This window comes from Lolium perenne, chromosome 1 (genome assembly GCF_019359855.2).
Source record: "Lolium perenne isolate Kyuss_39 chromosome 1, Kyuss_2.0, whole genome shotgun sequence".
In the NCBI taxonomy this organism is placed as follows: Eukaryota; Viridiplantae; Streptophyta; class Magnoliopsida; order Poales; family Poaceae; genus Lolium; species Lolium perenne.
This window is the reverse complement of record NC_067244.2, coordinates 152,252,000-152,275,190: the sequence shown is the minus strand read 5'-3', so window position 1 is coordinate 152,275,190 and position 23,191 is coordinate 152,252,000. Positions and strand designations below refer to the sequence as shown.

The following is a 23,191-nucleotide window of genomic DNA, read 5'->3' as shown; positions in this document are numbered from 1 at the left end:
ACACGGGCCGCATATTTGCAGTGAACACCAACGGGAAAATCTGCCACTCTCTAGTTTCTGATGAGAGGACGGCGGCTTGCGCCCCGTAGTCTTCGCTGCAGACGCAGATAATGCGGAACGGGCCTTGGTCTTCTTCCGGGGAGAGGACATGGTACTCGATGCACATGTCTTCGCAGATCTTGTCAGGCGGCGTGGGGAAGAGATGTAGGGCACGCGTCAGGGGGTTGTAGACGGCCAAGCCATCGGTTTTGTTATAGCTGATGAGAACGGCGTACCCATCGTGGCAGTTCTTGATTCCCCACTCAGGGGCGGAGCCTTCGTCGTCGGGAAGGCGGGTGCGGAGGAAATTGGCGCCACAAATGGCCGCGGTGAGGTCCAGGTCAGAGCGCAGGCAGACAGGGCGGAAGGCAGGGGTGTCGAATTCAAAGATGTCGAGTAATAGGCCGAGGAGTGGAGACGAATGGAGGTCACGGAAGCGGCAGCGGATGAGCGGACAGCGTGGAGAGAGGAGCGGCTGGTGAGGGTGGCGCGGACGAGGGTTGGGAGGGAGGGGAGGCGGAGGAATATTTCCAGAAGGAGGTCGTCGCCGAGGGCGCATATGGTGGTCGGAGCTGGTGGGGATTTCGCCAGCGGCTCACATGCCATGGGAACACAGGGAATGAGTGAAGGTTGTCTAGTTTCAACCAAAGATAGAAGAAAGAAGCAAAGAGCCGTGAGCGCAAGAAAGCTCACGGACCAGGGCCAATATGGGTCGGCGCCCAGTATGCTAGATGTGACTTATGCAGTTCCGCTATAACAAAAAAAGGTGAGCAGGCAAACCAAAGCATATACCCTAAACTTCCGTTACACTTTGAAAGACAGGTTTAAATTCAATACAACTGACCGGTAGAATTTGCCGACTAGCAATGTATGCAACATATACAAAGATATATCTCGGAATATTTGCTTCGGTACAAAGATCTGCCCCTGTTGTTTTACATAGACTTCTGACACGACAGGCCATTAGTGAAACACTAAGCAATGATTATCACACCTTTTAGACTGCTACACAACATTCGAGTAGGTCAATAGTTGCAAGTACTTCGCTAGTTAGCTTCACTGTATCGTCCATCATTTCCTTCCCTCATTACATTTGCTTGCCACCTAACAGTTAAAATGAAGTTCACTGAAAGAGGTTTCCCTGGGAAACAACTATACAGTATGCTGAACCAGACTGTAGATTTACAACTCTGGTTTCTACCCAGTGTAGCTTCATAATTTGAAAGAACGTTTGTTGTGTTGAATGGAACACAGGATTTTCCTTCAGGGCATCAGGAGACCTATGATATAGTTCACTGAGCAGACATCACCTCAACAGTTTTGAGCAGCTAACAGGGGTTAGTTGGCTGCAAAATAGATAGTGATGCAGTCAGAAAACATGAATAAGCTGAATCTAGATTTAAGGAAAAAACCTCGTAGCATGGGATTTATCTTTCTTCTTCTGGCATTACATGCATATAGGAGCATTAGTTCCCGGCTCCACACGTGCCTAACATCCAAATCTGAAATTGCTCCAAATTGTTGACCAACATATTACGATGTGAACTACAATCACGTATATATTAACTAGCAAAAGAAAGGCGCGGCGGCACGCCGCGCCGGTGCTGAAGCTATATGAAAAGAACCTTGGAAGCACGAAGAGAAGGATGAATGAGATATACAGAAAAATTAGTTGCTAGCAGTATGGTCACAACATAATATGGCCAGTGTCTTGTATTACTTCACCACTTTGTTTTACTGGAATCCGTAAACATGAAAAGAAGATAACTGGTGATCTACCAGATAGATACATCTGTTCAAAAACCTGATCTTACAAAACATGATAGATAGGTGAGACAAATACGCATAGTGTCAATATGAACTGGTCTTATTAGGGCCAAAGCTTTATAGTAGTGAGTGAAGTCGGCAGCGCACACAGTTCCATAGTTTCGATGCACCTTCTTGATATTTGCACTTATATAGTCAACCTAGCAAAAGAAAAAGGTAAAAATGTTATATGAATATTAACAGCTGGACAACTAACAATCAAATTCATGTTGTGATTTTAGAACAAACTAATTGTGATTTTTCAACCTCGCCACAAACTACTATTTTTGTGGTTCATGCATGTGTGTGATTTCAGGACAATGAAGACTGAGAGGATTTATACCTGTAATAACACATGCACAACTTTCTCCTTGCCTCCTTCAGATGCATATCCATTCAAGCAAGGTCAGTTTTAGTCCTCATTGACAGGATTCATCGGCTCGATATTATCCAGTTGACCATGTCAAAACAGCAAGCAAAGCCAAAGAACTAAGAGAGGTAAAGTATATAGATTGTTTACCTCATCTGCTCTGCCACAGCCCTCCTCACCCTCGCTCCTCCAGCAATCGGTGCCTCCACTCTCAGGTGCCTGCGGCACTTGGCTTTCTTGGCAGATGTTCAGAACGTCTACTTGAAGAACTCGCTTATCATATTGCCAGAGCTCTAATTAATTAGTAACATAGAACATCTCCCTCAAATGATATCATAGTCAGTTAACGTAGAGCCTACAACACCATTCTTACATAATCATATAGCATATAACGTATTGTAATGTTATCATCCTTTCAAATGCTACCATAAATACTAAAATACCGTTGTCATGTATAGTTAAGAAAATTATTTCAGAACAATGCCTCCTTAATCCTAAGGTTTTTGAGCAAAACGTTTTTAACTAAGCCCTCTATGCGAAAATAATATCTGAACTCTGAACGAAAGAATTCAGCATGGATTGAGGACTCAAAAGTGTGCCAAAAAGAGATCTGCTAACCATCAAACTGTCACCAAAGGCAAATTAAACACAAATCAAGATTGATTCATTTCATATTCATCTACTTTAGAAATGCATGTCTGCCAGCCTGCTTACAAAACTCGAAGTTGAGCATCACTCAAAAATGGATGGCAACAAAAAAGTAATTGACTACAAAAAAATATTAGAGGGGCACCATGAGAACTTATGAAGTAAGGAAAACAATCCTGTTGTAAGAACTACAATCTGAATATCCTGCCTTCGAATCATGCTTATCTATTTCCACACAAAATCTTCTTTGTTGTTGGCAGAAAAACACAAAAGTCTAACATCTGCAAGGAAAGAGGGACAGCAAAGTAAATAAGGAGACGGAGATTTGCATATTTTTTATTGATTAATTTTGGAAATACAGAGCACAGAAGATAAATTACATATAATGAGCAACTGGTAAAATCTAGATCTTGAGAGAAACCACATGAAAATGTGGTGTGCACAAGTGAGATAATTGATGCAGTCAATGCCATGTCAACTGTCGAGAGCAATGTAAGACAATGAAATAGCTCGAAACAAAAGAACATGGAAACCAACCCAAATGTATAATCAAATATTTTTGCCATTCTCGTCTAAGATGAAATTGGCCTGATACACACACACACACATTCCCATTGATAATCATAAACATAAGAAACATGTGTATACAAGTTTACATTATAAGGCAAACATATATCACAGTCCACAACGGTGATATATAATAATAACCATATTAAGCTTTGATTTCCAGAATCAAGTACTACATCGTAAGGCAACTAAAAGAATGTAATGCTAGAGCAAGGAAGTCACAGCCTCCATCAAGATGTGAATGGTGCCAAACTGCCAATGCCCCTTTAATCTGGAAGGACCGTATTTTTGGAAACAATAATAGTAGGTAAACATATAGGTTTCGATCTAAATATATTACCTGGTGCATCAGGTGTCATGCTATTCTAGACAGTAAAAAAACATCGGACTCCAAAGGAACTTACCAGATCCACTTATAAATGTATATTTGTACATCAAATTGGGCTAGCTTCTCGGATCTGGCTCTGTGAAGCTAGACTTTTTGGCACTGCTCGACGCTGGAATTTCAGGAATCCAGAAGCTAGAGGACTTCTGAGCATGCCTTAAACCAGTTCAAATATTTGCTGCAAGGCAGACAATTTCATGGCTCGGCCAAAGCAAGCTAATATATCTAGGAATATTAAAATTCAAGTTAAAAAACCAAAACAATGAACAAACAGGAATCTGATATCTTATTATGCTGAAATCACCACAAGCATGAGCCAAATTTACTAATTCAGAGGTAATCTACAAATGTAAACCTATTACCAACCCATCCAAGCATTGAGTGGTGATGAAAAAAATGGTAGTCCGGTCCAGAACAACCAAAATGACCTTTCCAGATCACCATGCATTAGGTGCATTAAAAAGGCGCTTGCATATATTTTCATAATAAGCACACATTGAACAACATTTCAACCATGCACCTGACCACTGCAGTAAATAAATCAGTGCGTTGTCATTTTATTGATGACAAAAAAATAGAGCTCTACCATGAGTACATAGCAGATGTTCCATCAAAGAACTTGCATGCTTCTAATAAGGTCAGAGTCTTACCAATAGCCTTATTAAATACTGATAGTATCTATTTGCAGATTGGAGGCACTGAAGACACAACGATAATTGCTAGTGGACTATAATGATCACCAAGCCTGCCCATTGCAATCGAATGGCATTCCACAATTTATTGCACCATTGCCGATATCCAATAACCCTTTTGATATTCATATTTATCTTGTCTAACTGCAAAACAAAAGAAATTCTAGAAAAAGGTGAACCAGAAGCTTAACACAGCAAGAACCCAAATGGATGTGACTACAACCTGAAAACTATAAGAAATCAGATAGTTGTAGCATTATGTTGCTTGATCTTACTGAATGATCAAACCCAGACACGAAAAACTGTCTCTGAAAAGAAGAAAATAAACACTTGGCCAGAATTTTACAAATGATCTCTCTGTAGCAGTGCCCTTCACTGCTATGTACATCTACAAGGTTAAGTGAATAAAAAGAAACTCTAGTAATTATTCACCATGCATCGCAAGCACAAACCAAGGAAACACTAATCATCAAAAAGTATCAGGACGGAGGAAGATCTACTAAAAGAGATAGAAATAAGAGACAGACGAACATGTGATCCTCATGCTAGCACCGCTGTTTTCATCAACTGCAGCTTCGCCTTGCCACTCGGCTGAGTAAAACAGAAAAGGAGATCAATATTGTGCACCCATATGTCTAAGAAAGAGAGGAAGAGTCCAATGCTAAATACCAATTTCACAGACATCGTGTGACCAGCTCCAATAGAAGATATACCAATCGAATGAGCACGGTAAACACTGACAGTGGCCATTGACGGATGAGGAGGGTGGCCGATGACCCGAAGGTCCACGAATCCGCCGTCATAGAGCCAATGCCGTGACTACCATAGGGACCCCCCGCGAGAACACCAATGCCAATACGGAGAAGCGTTGCCACCAGGTGCGACACCTCCTGCCGAAACCAGTCTCTGCGGTGCCCGACAGCGGCGACCTCTGTCTGGAGCAGTGCCAAGGCCGCCCGCAGCTCACCACGATGTCGATTCCACCCGCCGTGGCAGTTTAGCGCCGCTCTGCCCGGCGATTGCACCCGCCGGCGCCGACCACACCACCGCGTAGAACACAAATTGAAGCCCCATCTGCAGCACAAACCTTGAAGCCGTCGCGCCCGAGGCCAAGCGCTGCCCTCCTAGAGCCTGGAGAAGCGCGTAATAGTTGAGCGGTATGCGGCCGAACCCGGCGCCCTCCATCCTCCATCCGCGTCGCCCACCGCTCTTTCCGCTCCCTACGCTGGCTGCCATCACGGGCCACGATGTTCTTCGGCCACGCCTCATGCTCTGTCACAGACTCACAGCCATCACCTTCTACGACGCCCCTCACAGCGCGCCAAGAAACGCATCGGCTCGGGACGTCGACAGGGAGAGAAGCCCAGAGGACTCCAGGCTGCCGTGATGCCTCTCCATCTTGCCGTTGTGTTCCAGCTCCTCGCCCCCGTGAACGGCGGCGCGCGGGGTGCCGACGCCTGCGGCGGCCAGCTTGCCTCCGTGGTCCAGCTCCTCTCGTCACCATGGCCGGTGGAGAGTGGGACGCCTCAGGCGAGGAAGCGGGATCGGCGATTGAGAGGAGGCGAGGAAAGAGGCGAAACGGCAAGCGGTAGTGGAGGGGAATACGTGCTGATGATGTGGGTCCTCGTTCATTATGATGTGTGTTTTCTGCTTGCCACGTTAGGTCTTAGGTGTGCTACGATTGACCAAGCACACGTGCGTAGATTAGACAAATAGTAAACTCATGTACGCTCGCTGAGCCAAGAAGCAAGAGACAAAAAAAACCGACAGACAGTCGACGCCGCACCACCGCACCGCTTTACCATGTTAGACTCACCACGCGACAGAGGCATAGTGAAACAAAATTGCTACGCACACCCAGATCTAAAACAGAAGAAGAAATACCAGTCTCAGTTAAAACTGATAGAAACTGCAAGATACCCCTATAACTGCACACGAATTGATAACAAAGGCATAGTAAAACACGTGTAAGCAAATGACATAGGCAGAAAGCAAAACCAAAAATCTGAGAAATCACGAAGTCGTTGAGGTTTAATATAGTAGTTATCTCTAAAGTTTGATGTGTAATGATCCTTTCATGTCTCTTGAGTGGATGAACTAAGATTTCATTGCTTGTTCTACATGATCACGGTGCACGATTATCCATTACCTCCTGACCCAGCAGAAAGTTGTGAATACTGGACTCCGCTGTGTACCTCGCAGGCACCTCCAACAATGCTACGATGTCCCCTCGAGAACACCGCCTGAACCTGCAATATTTTTATCAATCAAACCAAATAACCACATTGATTGTGTGTATGCACAGATTTGAGAAAAAATGAATTACATGTTGGCATGTCACTATAAGAACTAAAAAAGTAGAACCATAAATGATGAATCGACATGCTTGAAATGCACAAACTTTAGGATATATATAATATGGCATGTTTATATTGTCAAGCCAAATTTAGTACCACCTATAAAAATATTTCTCTGACTGGAAACCATTTCTTAAATTGAAGACCTAACGAAAACATGTGGATAGTCAATGCAAGGGCACGGATCTGTTCCTACAATCTGAATTGCACACAGAGAAATCCCACCAAACAGCAAGCTCATCTCCAAATATCACATGATGAATTTATGGATAAAGAATCAGTAATGAGAATCTAACAACAAGATTAAACATCCATATCGAGTAGATGGGCATAATCAAAACACTAAAATCTGCAATAAATAAGACAGGGAGGGGGATGGTGTCGTCTAGTTCTGCACATGGGCACATCTACCAACCCCATCGATTGTTGGCATACACCAGTGTGTACCACAACCTCTAATTTTGAATAGATCTTGTAGCTCCTATTTAGCATGTAGGCTTCTCTGTCAGACATGTTTGTCTATAATTCAAAAGGTACTCTAGGAGATGATCTGATATGTTTATCCACCAATAGCACAAGTCTTGAGGCCTAATGAATACACAAATGTTCATTACCTCCTGAACCAGAAGAAGGAAGAGGATTCGAGCAGCAGGATGTCGAAGCAGAACTCCTTGGTGTACCTTGCAGTCGCCTCCTCGCGATGGACACTGCCCCTGGATTCACAGCCTCCACCTTCACGTAATGAATCTCAATCAAACCAAAAGTACAAGCAGCATCAATGCGTGGGGGGATGCACGGAGAGGATGTCAAGGGGTGCAGCAGACCAACGCTTCTTCGTCCAAAGATGCGGCGTAGAAGGAGGAAGACGTCCTGTGCACGCCCTCCTGTCTTCTGGTGGGGGACAAACAAGATGGACGGCGCAACAGCGTGGCCACTGCCGGCGGCGTCAGACTTATTCTGTGCTCGGAGGTTTCTCGGCGGCGGCAGTAGCTCGTCCGGTCGCCGGAATCAAGAGAGCTTACTGGGAGACGAGAGGAGAACAAGGGTGGGGAGGGGGAATTCGTGGATTTTGTGGTGGAGGTGGTAATCTCCACGACCTCCACGATCGGCAGTTGCGGCGCACGAAGTTGGCCGGCGGTTGCCCCGGATTGACCCGCACGAGGCTGCTGGTGGTTGTGAGGCGACATGAGGGGATTCGGTCGGGGTCGGGGCATGGAATAAGGAGGCAGCGCCAGGGCGTCGTGTGCAGATGGCGCTGGGGTTCACGGGGCTGAGTCGGCCGGCGCAACGAGAGGTTGAGGAGGGGGCGGAGGCGGCGGACGATGATGGGGGCATGATCGTGTGGATCTTGGACTGAAGATTGGGAGTGGGTGGATCTGATTTTTCTGAGTTTTTTTTGCGCTATAAGGCGTGCGGGATATGGGGAGCGGTTTTATTCGTTCGGAAGAGGAGAGGGGAGGACGTACCATGGGACACCACCTCTAGCCATTTAATATAGTAGAGATAGCTATCTCAATTGTCTTGTAATCATGTGATTTTTACATTTTTCCTAATTTACTAATACAGTGGAGAGTACAGATATATTACTAGGATCAACATGCTTCTTTACATTTACAGTACAACCATTTTGTACAGATAACAGAAAGCTATTCAATCATAATTGCTTTATATATATGCATGATGAACAGGATAACTTACAAGACCTTGCTAATAAAAACAACTGAGAAAAGGAGAGTTCTTACTCGACAACTTAGAAATCTCGTCAGAAAATATTTCTTTAGGGGCATGGAAGCAAAGTAGCCTTTCTCGAGCTTTTCATATGCACTGTCATGAGCAATATGAATTAAGATACTTGTGCAGGAGAGCAGCTGCATCTTGATTTTTGCAGAACTTTGGATCCATGTGAGGCTAGGTACGAGCACCAAAACAAAGTGATATTACATCAAGAATGGCACAGAGAAAAATGTAGGCAATATAGCTAAAAAAATCTATGTACAATCTGTTCCCAGTATCACCAAAAGTAGTTTATGTGGAAGTGACTGTACTTAATTACCTCACATAACTATGGTTTGCTTTATCTGTATTTTAGTGTGAAAAGAAGAAAACGTCCAATAGAGGAACACCACGATTTGTTTAGCGCTAAGAAAACAACGGACTATATTTAACATTGTTTATGCAGCAACAAGATCAAGAGAAGCAAGAAGGTTGAAACACGATATTTGGCTTTGCAACTACATGGTAGATTTATGCAAAGTGCTAGAATATGGTACCCACATGATTGATTTTATTTCCATCTGACTCAAGAGAGCTTGAGAAATCTTGGTAAAAGGGTAAATGGGAACCGTCCTAGTTGGCATTCAGGAAATATATTGTCAATCACAGGGAATACTTTTTGGCAATGATCAAAGAAACCTGCAGGCAAGATGAAATTGTTCTAATTATTACATGATCTGGGAATCTTGCCCGTTAATATTCATTTTCTTCCATTGCAATATGAATCAGGGGCCTAGTCAATAGTGATGTTTGATCTGGAAAAAAAAAATCTGCTCAGAGGTTACAGATATTATACTTCCAGTACACTAGAAGTCTGGTCATTAGTATCCACAAAGTACACAAATAGCATGCAATTCCCAACAAGACATGGCATGTTGATTCATTCTACACATGAGTAATCTAACTAGGAGTGCATTGACAAAATCATAATAAGACATCAGTACAAACGTAAGGATAATCTTGAAGAAATGCAGTTTTAGTTATCTTCGTCCTAGTAATGTACCTTAGAAGAGTCAAGGGTTCACCCGATTGCGTCGCATCAAAGGAGGCCATGGCATCAAGTAGGGATATGAACGCTACAGCCAGCATGAAGGATATGACTGAGCTGATTCAGCTCCGCTGATACACAAGGATATGAACCAGCAAGGTAAACTATGAGCCATCTCACGGTAAGTAGACAAGTACACTAATCCATCAATAAATTGCCACAATCTTAAGTGAAAAATGATCCACTACCACTACTGAACACTGAATAATCACATCATTAATATTGTCATCACCGGCTCTCAAAATCCAGACAACAAGCATAGGTTGCACATCACAAACATTACAGAGCTTCCCATTCTTGGTCTCACCAGCCACAAATTCCCATTTTCCCTTCAAGGAGCACAGGCAGCTCGATTTCAGAGAACTGCAGTGTCGTGGTGTTCAGCACATGCATATTGCAGAGCCATAGTCACTCCTGTCTATCAATAATCTATCAATGGGGAAATATTTCTACAAGATGTGAACTATTGACCTGAAAGAACATTTAACTATGGTAGACCATTCGACAAACTTTGCAAGTTCCTGAAATTAGGCCAAGATAAAATTGGTATAGTACAAAACGATTCCCCTTAGCAAAGCAGGCAGTGCGCTTGGTGAGAAAACCATTGCACAACATGCAATTGGAAATAAAATGGGGTATTAGTGCAGCAACTAGAAATCCCACTGTCACAACATTCTACATGAATTCCTACACAACATATTACAATCATAAACCAAGCGATTCAAAGGCAGTGTCGGAGTCTTTGAGTGTGATGGGATCAGCAGTAGCTGGAGCAAATTTCATAATGTGTGTTTCAAGCTGCAGTAGCATTCCTGATAGAGCAATACCAAGTATGTATGATTGAGAAAAGTAATGTGAAATGATATGTAGTTAATTTCATTTATGCCAATTCGTTCACACGTTAAGGATTACAAATACATAGTTAGGTCAACACGTTGCTTAACATTGAAGAGAGAGAGAGAGAGAGCTAACTTTTTCGAGATTACGACAGGGAGCTAAACTTAAGAGACTTGTATAAAGATTCAAGAGAACTTAAGAAATCTTGCTAAAAGAGTAAATGGGAACCGTCCTGTTTGCCATTCAGGAAATATTGCCAATCACATAGAATACTTTTTCCAAGCACAAAAGAAAAACGTCAGCCATTTTCTAGCTACAAAAAGCACGATCATGTCAGCTATTAATGATAGATGACGAGGTTACAAAAAAGACTAAACATTCTCATCCCAACAGCAATGGAACATCTTGGTTTATTAATTCTACAGTGAGAAAACAACATACATAGTAGAAATAACATTCTCTGTTTCAAGTTTTCTTCTTCTGCCTAGTCAAGCCCCTTCGAGTTGAGGGTTCACCTTGTTGCATACCAATGAAGGAGGGAACGCCATGATGTAGGGATAGGAAATATTGGAGTGGGTGACAGTGCAGAGCTTACTCAGCTCCTCAGTTTCAAGGCAGAAGCACATGAAGTGACAAGAATTTGGACGCCTCTCACAGAAGGTGGAGAAATAAACAAATCCAGCAATAATCGCCACAATATGGAGCGAAACATCATCATCCAGACAATACCGAGAGATGTTATGTGTATCATCCTGCAGCGAAAATGTCTTATCCAGCGCCCATCTGTCTTCACCGTTGTTGTTGTCGGGTCTCCGGACCCAGACAACAAGCATGAGTTGAACTGCGCAAACCAGACAGAGCTTCCCATCTTTGGTCTCGCCGGGCTTAAATTCCTCTTGCCCTTCGGTATGCAGCGGCGGCTCGATCCGAGAGAACTGCAGCGTGGCTATGTTCAGCACGCGGATGTTGGTCTCGCTGGTGAATGCCCAATAAACAGAGCCATTCACTAGCGTACCATTCAGAGAGCTATATCCATCCTCCGAAAATGGGAAAACCTTCCACTCTCTGGTGTCTGATGAGAAGACCGCGGCCTGTGCCCCCCACTTTTCGTGAGAGACAGAGACAACATGGAAGGGCCTGTGGTTTTCTTCGGAGGCGAGCACGTGGAACTCAACGTACATGTCGCAGCAGATCTCGTCCGGCGGCACGGGGAAGAGATCCGGGGACCGTGTGAGGGGATCGTAGACGGCCATTTTCTTGATTTCCCAGTTGACGAGGACAACAAATCCGTCGCGGCAGTATTCCATTGACCATTGGGGATCGGGGCCATTATCGTCTTCGGGGAGCACGGTAAAGAAGACGTCCGCGCCGCGGATGGCGGCAGCGTGGTCCCGGTCGGAGTGGCGGCGGATGGGCGCGAAGACGGGTATGGATGGATCGTGTATGTCGAGGAATACGCCGAGGAGCGGTGGAGGGTGTAGCTCGCGGAAGCGGCGGCGGAAGGCGGGAGACGAGCGGACGGCGCGGAGGAAGGCGGGGCAGGCGAGTGCGGCGCGGACGAGGCTCGGGAGGGAGGGGAGGTGGAGAAATACCTCGCGCAGGAGGTCGTCGCCGAGGTCGCTTATGGTGGTGGGAGCAGCTGGCGGGGATTTCTTCTTCAGCGGCGGCGGCGGCGGTGGCAGCCGCGGTTGCTGAGAGGCCATGTCGCGACACTGGAAATGAGGAAAGGAAGGCGGCGTCATTGTTTCAAGGCAGCCCATAAGAAAGCAAGCAACCGGCCCAGTATGCAACAATGGACTCCTAGGGTGTGTTCGGTTTGGGAATGGGGTGGAACGGAGAACCGTTCCTGCGTTCGGTTGCAAACTGGAATGGAATGAAGTGATTCCTCCAAATGGAATATTCCCTCTAGATCCGGAATGAAGTGGTTCCTCCGATTCGGCCGGAAGAGGTGGAACGGGTGACTGTCACACGCTAATTAATTAAGTTTAGCAATAATTAACCAAGTTTAGCAATAATTAATCAAGTTTAGCACTACTTAATCAAGTTTAGCAAATAATTAATCGAGTTTAAAATAATTAATCGGGTGATTATCTCATCCATTCCATTCCATTCTTATCCCATTCCAAAACCGAACACAAGGATGGAACCGTTCCGTGACAATTTTTTTTGTCCAAACCGAACACAGGGATGGAACGGTTCCGTGCTAGTGGAATGGAATGGTTCCATTACATTCCACCCCATCCCCAAACCGAACACACCCCTAGTGAGGCCGTCCAAAAGCGCGTAATCGACCAACAGGAGTACTATTGCTGTTTTAGCGGTTACAATTCTGAATTAGAGCATCTCCACTCGTCCCCCCGAGGAGGCCCCCGGCGAGCGTTTTTTCCATCCGGACGGCGAAATTCGGCCCAGTCGCGCCCCCGGTTCCTCGTTTTCGTCCGGATTTGGGCCTAAATTCATCCGGCGATCCCACGCCCCCGGCCCCGGGGAGCTCTCGGGGACTCCGGACGAGTGAAAAGCGGGGAAGGGCCCGATCTGTCGGTGACTCGACGCACGAACCCCACCGCCACGTCGCTCAAAATCTCCCCCACCCCTCGTATCTCTCTCACCGCCGGCACCACCCCGCCGGCTTGTTGCCCAGATTGCGCCGCCACTCCTTCCCCACCAGCCACAGTTCCGCCGTGTTTGGACGACGGCCTATCTGGCTGCTCTTCCGCCGGCCTGTTTTCCGGCCTGCTTGCTCGTCGTCGCTCGCGGCTCGGGTTGCCTCGACCACGCCCGTCAGGTGTTCGTCCATTTGCCTCGCCGGCCATGGACTCGGACGAAGAGGAGGAGCAGATGTTCGTCGAGCTTATGCAAGAAGAGATGGCAGCAGCCGCCCAAGACGACGAGCACATGATGATCCTTGGTTGCTTGGCAAGCATGTACGCCGGACTGGCAACTCGTCGGCGTGGTGGGTCGGCACGAGGTCGCCGGAAGTGCAAGCCGAGACAGCGACTGGAGGGCTACTGCATGTTGTACGCCGACTACTTCGCCGACAATCCGTTGCACGGTGAGAGTGTTTTCCGGCGTCGTTTCAGGATGAGCAGAAAGCTATTTCTGCAAATTGTGTATGCCATCCGCCACTTTGATCCCTACTTCAGATGCAAGGCGGACTGCATGCATTGGCAATGGAAGAACTGTCCGTTTGCGTGGCAGGGAATGTACAAGGGTCACAAAAAAGGCTGCACTGTGATACTTGAAGCAGTGGCTACCCATGATCTTTGGATTTGGCACTCTTTCTTTGGTATGCCTGGATCCAACAATGACATCAACGTCCTAAACTGCTCCCCGGTCTTTTCCAAGCTTGTTGAGGGTCATGCTCCCCCGGTGGACTATGTGATCAATGGTCGGCACTACAACAAAGGATACTACCTTGCAGACGGTATCTATCCAAAGTGGGCAACATTTGTGAAGACGATCTCCAACCCTAGCACCCCCAAACTTTGCGAGTTTGTCAAGAAACAAGAAGCTTGCCGAAAAGACGTCGAGCGAGCATTTGGTGTCCTACAGCAGAGATTTGCTGTCGTCCGGTTCCCCGCTATGACTTGGTCCAAAGATCAGATGTGGGAGGTGATGAACTGCTGTGTGTGCCTACACAACATGATTATTGAAGATGAGCGAAAGCATCCGGTTCCTCTGGCTGAGCAACAAGCACCATATGAGAGAGAGGGTCCTCTTGCACAGCCTAATCACCAGGTGCCTCCATCATGGGCCGCCTTCATTGCTATGCGCCAGGAGATTCGAGACTCTACAATGCACCACGTAAGATGATCTGGTGGAGCACATATGGAGGCTCCGAGGCAACGCCAACGCCGACGCCAACTAGTCTGTCTTAATTTGTTTGAAAAATTGTGAAATTTGTGTGCTTCATTTGTTTCAGCACTTGTTAAACATTGTACTGTTATCGCCGAATTTGTTTCAGCAATTTTCGTCCTCTTGTTTGCCCAACTTGTTAAATTTTATGTTGAATTTGTTTGAAATATGTCAAATGGTCGAGGTTGGGGGTTTCCTGCCGGGGGGACGGCTGGAACTTCGGCGCTCCCCACGCCAAATCTTCATCCAATCCGGACGAAAATTTCGCCGGATTTGGGCGTGGGGAGCGCCAACGAGTGGGGATGCTCTTACTGATACATGCATGCAGTTACAGATAAAGTTAGGAGGGATACTCAGCCACGAGTTCCCTTGCCTACTATGAGAAGCATTTTATGCACACAAATTGAGCTGCAATATTAGCAAATCTGCGAAGAAAATGAAAAGAAAAGCTAGTAAAACTCCTACTAATCTCATTGGTTTCACCTATGATGATAGAAGGGGAAAAAGTCGAAAGAGAAGCACACCGTTCACTCGCTCGCCCCCCCCCCCCCCCGCGGGCGACGGGCGAACCCTAGCCGCCGCCTCCCCTAGTCCTCCTCCTCCCTCTTCCCCGGCCGTCTCCGCCGGCGTGGGCCGCCGGGCGTTGCCCGCGCGGTGTCGGCGGCGGTGGGGCTGACCTTCCACGGGCGCGGCGGGGGCGCGGGGGCCCTTGGCGGCGCGGTGCACCCGGCCGACGGCGGTCCGGCGCTGCGGCGTGAGACCCGCGCGCCGGGTGGGAGGAGGAACGGCGGCGCAGCTAGTTGGAGGCGGAGCAGCGACGGCGGGCGGCGCGGACGGGACCTGTTCGGGGCCCAGATCGGCTGGGCGGGTTTCCTGCGTTTTGGCGCGCCGGCGGAGCTCCCTGGCGGCGGAGATGGTGCGGCGGCGGTGGATGGGTGATGGCGGCGTTTCGGCCGGCCTGCTGCAGCTTGGCAGTGGGGCTTTACGGGCCTGGTTGGGCCCGGCCGGGCCAGCTTGGGCCTGGTTTGCCCCCTTTGCCATGTCCGGTCGGCGACCGCGAAGGCGGTGGAGGTAGTTCCCTCCTGCCCGGTTGGGGTGCCGCTACCCCCGTCCCTGCCCATGTCGTCTCTTCCTCTAGGCCCTGTTCCGGTGACCACAGTGCGACGGCGAGGGCGACTACAAGACCGTGGTGGTGTGTGCTGGTGGGTGACATGTTTGGTGGAGCACGTCGGAGCGTTCAGGGTGGTGGGTTTGGTGGTCGGGAGAAATCCGTGTCGGCATGTCCGACTCCGACGCGGCGACGCCTGCGGGTGCTGCCTCCCTTCTTGAAGGGCGTCGGATGTATCCCTCCCTAATCCCTTCCGCGTACCGGGGAAAACCCTAGGCCGAGGTCGGGAAGCAGCGGCGTCGTCGTCGTTCCCTTGTTGAAGGTGCTGCTTGGTATGCGGCGTCTCAGCGTGCTAGGAGCGTGGTGGTACTTCTTCGGAGGGCACAGCGGTTGCGGAGTCATCATCGTTTTCGTCAATCTGCCGGTGTCGGCATTAGTTTCTTTTTCCTTTCTTTTTGTCCTTTGGGCTGGGTTGTGCTGCGGCCCCAGCTATTTTGTTGTATCGATTGGTTGCTATATTAATATAGCGGGGCAAAAGCCTATTTCGAGGATGATAATAGAAGGGATTTTAGAGCGGTGAAAGTTGTCATCATGCCACATATTGGTCATTGTTGGGGGGATGACCCCCGGTATGCCAAAGGCATTGCAAACCGGATGGTTTGAGCCATCAAGATACCAGTTTAATGTTTATACCGGAGGACAAAGTTAAGTGTTTGGCTTAGTAGAGCTAAGCCGGTATCCCCAAGAGGGGTATACCGGAACCGGGTAAAGAAGACACCGGGCTACCGGTAAGAAGAGCATGTCGGCAAGACTGGCCAAAGATTCTCTTTAGAGCTAGAGGACAAAGATGAGCAAAGCAAAGTAGCTTTAAACGAAGCCCTGGCGCCAAAGAGGAGAATGACGCTGAAAGAAGCCGGAGGACGTCAGCCTCCCTGATTAAAGAAGACCCCGGCGTCATCTATGATTAAAGTAGCTTTGTAAAGTAGTTTGTCTAGTCAAAGATGCCATTAGGGTTTCTTGCCCTGTAAGCCACCCTCTCCCCTATATAAGGAGAGGGGGCACTACCCTTTGGGGACGACGAACCTTGTATGCAAAAACCTGTATCCTGTGGAGATCAATGAAGAGAAAGATCTAGAGCAGAGTTCTTCCTTGTGTGTTTCTTCTTCTACCTTTGCCTTTGGCTGAGTTCTTGAGGAAACCATCCGGAAGTTCATCCAATCTAATCACAAACCCTCCCCCGAATCCTCTTGCGCCCATTCGGCCCCAACTTAAGCCATCCCATGGCATCTGCTCGTTCACCACGACGATAGTTGGCGCCCACCGTGGGGCATGAAGTGGCGCTTGCTGGAGTTCACATTCGGGCGGGCCTCCTCGACGTCGCCGGCCAGCGTACGGTGTCCGCGCTGGTGCAGCGCATCTACTCCATGGATTTCATCAACGACAACGCGGGCTGCTTCGCCAACGGCGGCATCTTCCCCAAGAACGGCCGCATCATCGAATTCGGCAGCCACCGCATCTACTTCGGCACCGTCCCTGCGCGCCAGTGCCTCTCACCGGTGCTGGTGGCGCCGGATCCGCCAAGGTGGCTACATGCTGGCCGCGCCCCCGGCAGCGTGGAGGTGATGATGGTTGCCGTGGTCGGAGCCGGCAAGGAAGTCGTGGAAGAAGGAGTTGGGCGTGCGGCATCAACCCGCGCGGCCAAGCCACCGCTGGAGCGCGACGCAGGCGCTGCGGGAGCATCGTCCGCCCTACCGGAGACACCGCTTCAAGCGGCGATGAGCGTCCTCGCCACGCCCATCGCGCAGAACATCGACCCAGCAGCGGCGCAGGCGGAGCTGGAGGCGCAGCGCCAGAAGCTGCTCGAGAACGGCAAGGACGTCATCAGGGCGCAGCGCGAGCTGAACCTAACCATACGTGAGTATAACGCTGCCCATGGCTTTGCTTCAGTTAGCGCTCATGCTGCTAGGATACCAGAAAACCGGCTTAAGGCTCGCAATCTAGATCAGGATTTGCGTAAGGAGATTCTTACCGGAAAGAGTACCTCTGCATCTATGAGCATCGTAGAGAAACCTAAGTACAGTAGCCCGGATAAAACTATAAAAGCTGCTAAGGCCGCGGTAGACCTGTGTGAATCGCTTTCCGGGGACGCTCTGGCAAAACAACAAGAGCGCGTCCAGGAGCCGCTTGAAACTATCGAGCAGCTTGCTAAGCTGAACAAGGCTGTGGCTTCAAAGTCCGCGCGTTCAACAAAGAATGCCGGTAGCAAGTCCCATGGGCAGGCATCGTCCCCCCATCCGGATAGAAGAAGAGAAAAGGAGATGAATGCGCAACAGATGACTGTATATGATCCGGTTCTTGCCGGAAAGCAACAAGCCGGGCAACACGATGCTGGTAGAAAAAGCCAAGGGGCAGACCGAGGCTATGCCAAAGGAGGCTATGCCGGAAACAATCATGCCGGTAAACATGAGACCGGGCAAAATTATCGAACTGCAAGGGCAGCGTACGAAGAGGAAGAAATGCTTCCCCCGAGGTACCGGCAGGCAAGGGCCGCGGTACCGGAAAATTACGATGAGGCAGATTCAACAAGACTCACAGCACACCGGAACCCATTGGGAGAACGACTGCGAGAAAGATACCTGCCGGAACGGGATGCAAGGCACCGTCTGGATAGAGTATATTTGTCAGAAATAATCGAAGCAGAAGGTCCTCCGGGCCCAAAATGTTTTGGTCCGAGGATCATGAAAGAAGGACCACCGGTTCGCAACTTCCCGTTGCCCAGTGACACGAAAACATATGATTGCACCACTAAGCCGGAAGACTGGCTCGCGGATTACGTGACCGCGGTATACGTCGCTGGTGGCGGAGGAACCGTAGCTGGAGGAGGAAACCGGCGTTGGGCCGTGAGAATCATACCATCATTCTTGGTGGGACCGGCACGAATCTGGCTGAACAACTTACCGGCCGGAAGCATAAACGGTTGGTTGGACTTTGAGGAAGCTTTTGTAAGTAACTTCAGCAGCACGTACCGGAGGCCAAACAGGCCGCAACAGCTCGCCATGTGCGTACAGCGCCCAAATGAAACAGACCGGGATTACCTGGCCCGGTGGAACACCACAAGGAATTCCTGTGAAGGGGTGATAGAGGCGCAAGCCATTGCTTGGTTTAGCAGTGGGTGCAGAAGAGGTTCACCGTTGTGGCAAAAGCTACAGCGAAACATGCTGGCAACTCTGGCAGAAATGATACGTGTGGCTGATAACTACGCATTGGGAGACCCAATGCAACCGGCAGTACAAGCTGAGCCGGAATAATTAAACCCACCTCAGCAGCGCCAAGAGCAACACCGGGATAGCCGGAACAACAAAAGAAGGGAAGATTTCCCGGATCGAAGGTACGGTCCGCAGCAAGTTGCTGTTGTACAAGAGAACTCTGAGGCCAGCGGCAGTCAGAGGCAAAGAATTGGATCGCAGCCGTGGGCGGGTCCTAAGAAACAGTGGGTAGAAAAGAAACCCTAGGGCCAGAAAAAGAATTGGCAGGAACCTGTGAAATACACCATGGAAGCCGTGATGGATCAACCATGCCGGTGGCACACTCCGAATCTGGCTCACCCGTCAAATCATCTGACGAAGGATTGTACTTGGACCAAGTACTTGATGCTCAATGGAACGGTGAAAGATGCGCAAGCACAAGGGTGCTCCACAATGCTACCACCACCTCAGGACATGCTACGTCAGCATCAACTGCCACCACCACCGCCGCTTACCGGAGCAAATGCTTTACCGGTACAGCCTCAGCCAAACCGGCAGCAACACCAGCAGGTTAACCAGGTGGGAGAAGGCAATGGCCAACCGCCTCCACCGGCACCTTTGGGCCGGAATGTTTACCATGATCCGGATATGTGCTGATGAGATCTAAGATCCCGGGAGTGGCCCGATCTCGCGATTTAACCCCGAAAACCAAGAGAAGAGGTGGGAGAATGCGAGGAACACGAAGAACACGAAGAACGCCGGTACTCACGCACGCACACCAACCCGATACACCCGATGCTTACCCCCGTGGCTCGATGGACCACGCCAATAGAATCACCCGGAAGAGGCACGCGGCAGAATTCCCGGTGAGAGATTGGGGTTGGAGAAGAAGAGATTGATGAGGGAGAGAGAGTAGCTTGTACTAGAATCTCACTCAGCAATATCCAAATCAACAACCAGGATGCCTTGATTACAGAGGGATGATAACCCTAGGGAGACTAAGCTCAAAGTTATGTTTAAGCCTAATGCAAGTCTGAGGGGTAAAGGAGGGGTCCAGGCTACTTATATAGGCATACATGGCCAGCAAGGCGAAAAGGTACGCGAATGGATAACTTAGGCAGTTTGGTGAGTCATTCCCGTCAAATCCGGTTTGGAATCCGGTCAGACCGGGCCTATGGCCGGGTGGTCCGGTCCTGGGTCCGGTCGACCGGGCGCCAACCGGAATCTTGCGAAGTTTCCGGTTTCCTTCCGGTACGATGCAGGGAAATCCGGTTGGGCGCCCAGTTGACCGGGCCTGGGACCGGACGGCCCGGTTGTGGGGCCGGTCTGACTGGGTCCTGGACCGGCCAGCGTTCTTCCCTTCCTTTGAGCGCTTCGAGCGACGTCGTGTCCAGCTTCGTGATCATCTCCATGTCCCGCTGCTCCTCTCCTTCCCTTGGCCATGGCGTGTCCTCCTCCTCGGGGTCTTGATGCGCCTTGTACCTAATGACACATAGCACATCCGCATGAGGTAGTATTCCATCCAAAGGGGTGCTAAGATCAAGGGTGGTGAGGAGCGAGTTCACCTCATCATGTAGAGCTTTGACTCGAGCTCGCGTCATTGGTCCACTTGGGGGACTTGTTGGTCTTGGTGTAGCGTCGTCGGTGAGTGGGGCTACATCATGTGCTGCGTTGTGTTTGTTACTGAGCCAACCGACAGACAAAGCCTGCATCGTCGTTCCATGGAAGTGAACGCTGTGATGCCGGCAGTGCCAAAATACATGCTGTGGTCAGATCAAGAGATCTCCTGGTCGTTCAAGGATCACCCCAAGATAATGCCTAATCCGGGTGGTTACGCTCTTGTGGTAGATCCGATCATGCATGGGCCAAACGCTCGAGTCAGGTTCAGCAAGGTGCTGATAGAAAATGGGAGTAGCATAAACATCATGTACCGGAACACCATGCACACGCTAGGCATAACAGAAAACATGCTGCAGCCAACCCGCACAACATTCCACGGAATCGTTCCGGGTTTGTCCTGTGCGCCAGTTGGAAAGGTCCGGGTGGATGTGTCGTTTGGAGGACGTGACAACTGCCGGGTGGAAAATGTTGAGTTTGAGGTGGTGGACTTAGATAGTCCTTACCATGCGTTGCTTGGAAGACCGGCATTGGCTGCTTTCATGGCCTCGACTCACACGGCTTATCTCAAGATGAAGATGCCGGCACCTCGTGGACCCTTAACTATGGTGGGAAACTACAAAGTCTCACTGGAAACCGCTTCAGCCGGATCAAACCTGGCAGAATCGCTGGTGATTGCAGAGGAAAAGAGGAGGATGCAAACTGCGGTTGCGCTGGCTCAGTCCTCACAGCTGAGCTTAGCGGCAATGAGTGCGAACTTGGGCACACCGGCATTCAAGCCGACAAAAGAAACAAAGGACATTGTGCTGGACCCGGCTTACCCTGAGCGCACCGTTCGTATCGGTGCTGGCATGAATGAAGCATAGGAAAGCGCGCTCGTCAGCTTCCTCCGTGAGAATCGGAATATCTTTGCTTGGTCTACTGATGACTTGGTGGGTGTTCCGAGGGAGCAGGCTGAGCACTCTTTAAACGTCCGGAAGGATGCTAAGCCGGTGAGGCAGCCGCTGTGCCGGTTTGCTGAAGACAGGAGAAAGATCATTGGAGAAGAAGTGACAAAGCTGTTGGTAGCCGGTTTCATCGTGGAAGTGCTGCACACTGAGTGGCTGGCCAATCCGGTGCTAGTCGAAAAGAAGAAAGAAGAGAACCTCGAAGCAAAAGCTCCAAAGGTGTGGCGCATGTGCATCGACTACACCAACCTGAACAAAGCTTGCCCAAAAGACCCTTTCCCTTTACCTCGGATCGATCAAGTGATTGATTCCACTGCTGGGTGTGAGCTGTTGTCTTTCTTGGATGCTTATTCCGGTTTCCATCAAATCCCCTTGAAAAAGGAAGATCAAATAAAAACTTCATTCATTACCCCGCACGGGGCTTATTGCTATGTCACTATGCCTTCTGGTTTACGCAACGCTGGTGCAACGTACCAGCGCTGTATGCAAAAATGCTTGTTTGACCAAATCGGAAAAAATGTGCAAGTCTATGTGGACGATGTCGTAGTGAAAACTAAGGTAAAAGAAACCTTAATCGATGACCTCCGGCAAACATTTGATAACTTGAGAAGATTCCGGATGAAGCTCAATCCGGCAAAATGCACCTTCGGTGTTCCTGCCGGCAAGTTGCTTGGCTTTCTCGTATCAAGCCGGGGCATTGAGGTCAATCTGGTAAAAATCTGGGCAATCGAAAGAATGACTATACCGCGCGATCTCAAGGACGTGCAAAAGTTTACCGGAAGCTTGGCATCGCTGAGCCGGTTCATAAGCAGGTTGGGAGAAAAGGCTTTGCCACTCTATGCTCTCATGAAAAAATTCGATACGTTCGTCTGGACCCCACAGGCAGATGCAGCGTTTAAAGAGCTAAAAACAATGCTGGCCACAGCGCCTATATTGGCTTCACCTCTAGAAAGAGAGCCTATGCTATTGTACATAGCAACAACAAACCGGGTTGTGAGTGTAGTGGTTGTGGTTGAAAGAGAAGAGGAAGGAAAAACCGTGCAGAGACCGGTATACTACCTGAGCGAGGTGCTCTCCCTCTCAAAACAAAACTACACGCACTTCCAGAAAATGACTTATGGCGTGTTCATGGCCGCCACAAAGCTTAAGCATTACTTTGAGGAGCACCCCATGAAAGTGGTGAGTGAGGCACCCATTTCCGATATCATGTGCAACAAAGATGCTAGCGGTAGGATTGCAAAGTGGGCAATCCAGATATCACCGTACGTACCGGTGTACGAAAGAAGGGATGCCATAAAATCGCAAGCTTTGGCTGATTTCCTTGTTGATTGGGCGGAAATGTAGTACAAGCCGCCAGACCAAAAAATAGAATACTGGAAGATGCACTTTGACGGATCCAAACTCAAAGAGGGTCTAGGTGTAGGGATTCGTTGCAAAGAAAACAAAAAATTTCCTACCGCGAACACTCAATCCAAGCCAAGATGCAATCTAGAAGACGGTAGCAACGAGGGGATTATCGAGACTCACCCTTGAAGAGATTCCAAAGCCTACAAGATGAGGCTCTTGTTGCTGCGGTAGACGTTCACTTGCCGCTTGCAAAAGCGCGTAGAAGATCTTGATCACGGCGCCACGAACGGGCAGCACCTCCGTACTCGGTCACACGTTCGGTTGTTGATGAAGACGACGTCCACCTCCCCGTTCCAGCGGGCAGCGGAAGTAGTAGCTCCTCTTGAATCCGGCAGCACGACAGCGTGGTGGCGGTGGTGGTGGAATTCTCCGGCGGAGCTTCGCTAAGCGTGCGGGAGAGAAGGAGGAGTGGGGCGGCTAGGGTTTGGGGAGAGGGGGGCGCCGGCCACTTGAGGGGTGCGGCCACCTTGTGGTGTTGGGGTGGCCGGCC

The 23,191-nt window shown here is 49.1% G+C and overlaps 2 protein-coding genes across 4 annotated transcripts in view; both read right to left on the bottom strand.

The window, feature by feature from the left end:
- Window positions 1-23,191, bottom strand: part of LOC127307745 (uncharacterized) — a 219,147-nt gene that overhangs the window by 33,652 nt on the left and 162,304 nt on the right. The window lies entirely within an intron of this gene.
- Window positions 1,886-12,239, bottom strand: LOC127307767 (uncharacterized). Of its 3 annotated transcripts, none has more exons than XM_051338557.2 (5): window positions 7,689-12,239; window positions 7,479-7,596; window positions 3,835-6,756; window positions 2,189-3,144; window positions 1,886-2,006 (listed from the first exon to the last, which is right to left on the bottom strand). In XM_051338557.2, exon 1 carries the CDS (start codon window positions 12,223-12,225, stop codon window positions 11,011-11,013), a length of 1,215 nt encoding a protein of 404 aa, XP_051194517.1. In that variant the 5' UTR covers window positions 12,226-12,239; the 3' UTR covers window positions 1,886-2,006; window positions 2,189-3,144; window positions 3,835-6,756; window positions 7,479-7,596; window positions 7,689-11,010. The 3 variants fall into 3 exon arrangements, with proteins under 3 accessions (XP_051194517.1, XP_051194507.1, XP_051194502.1); XM_051338547.2 differs by having other exon boundaries at window positions 2,189-5,098; window positions 5,177-6,756; XM_051338542.2 differs by having other exon boundaries at window positions 2,189-6,756.

Coding starts and splice junctions, on each gene's coding strand:
- LOC127307767 (XM_051338542.2), bottom strand. CDS start 12,225: ATGGCCTCTCAGCAACCGCGGCTGCCACCGCCGCCGCCGCCGCTGAAG.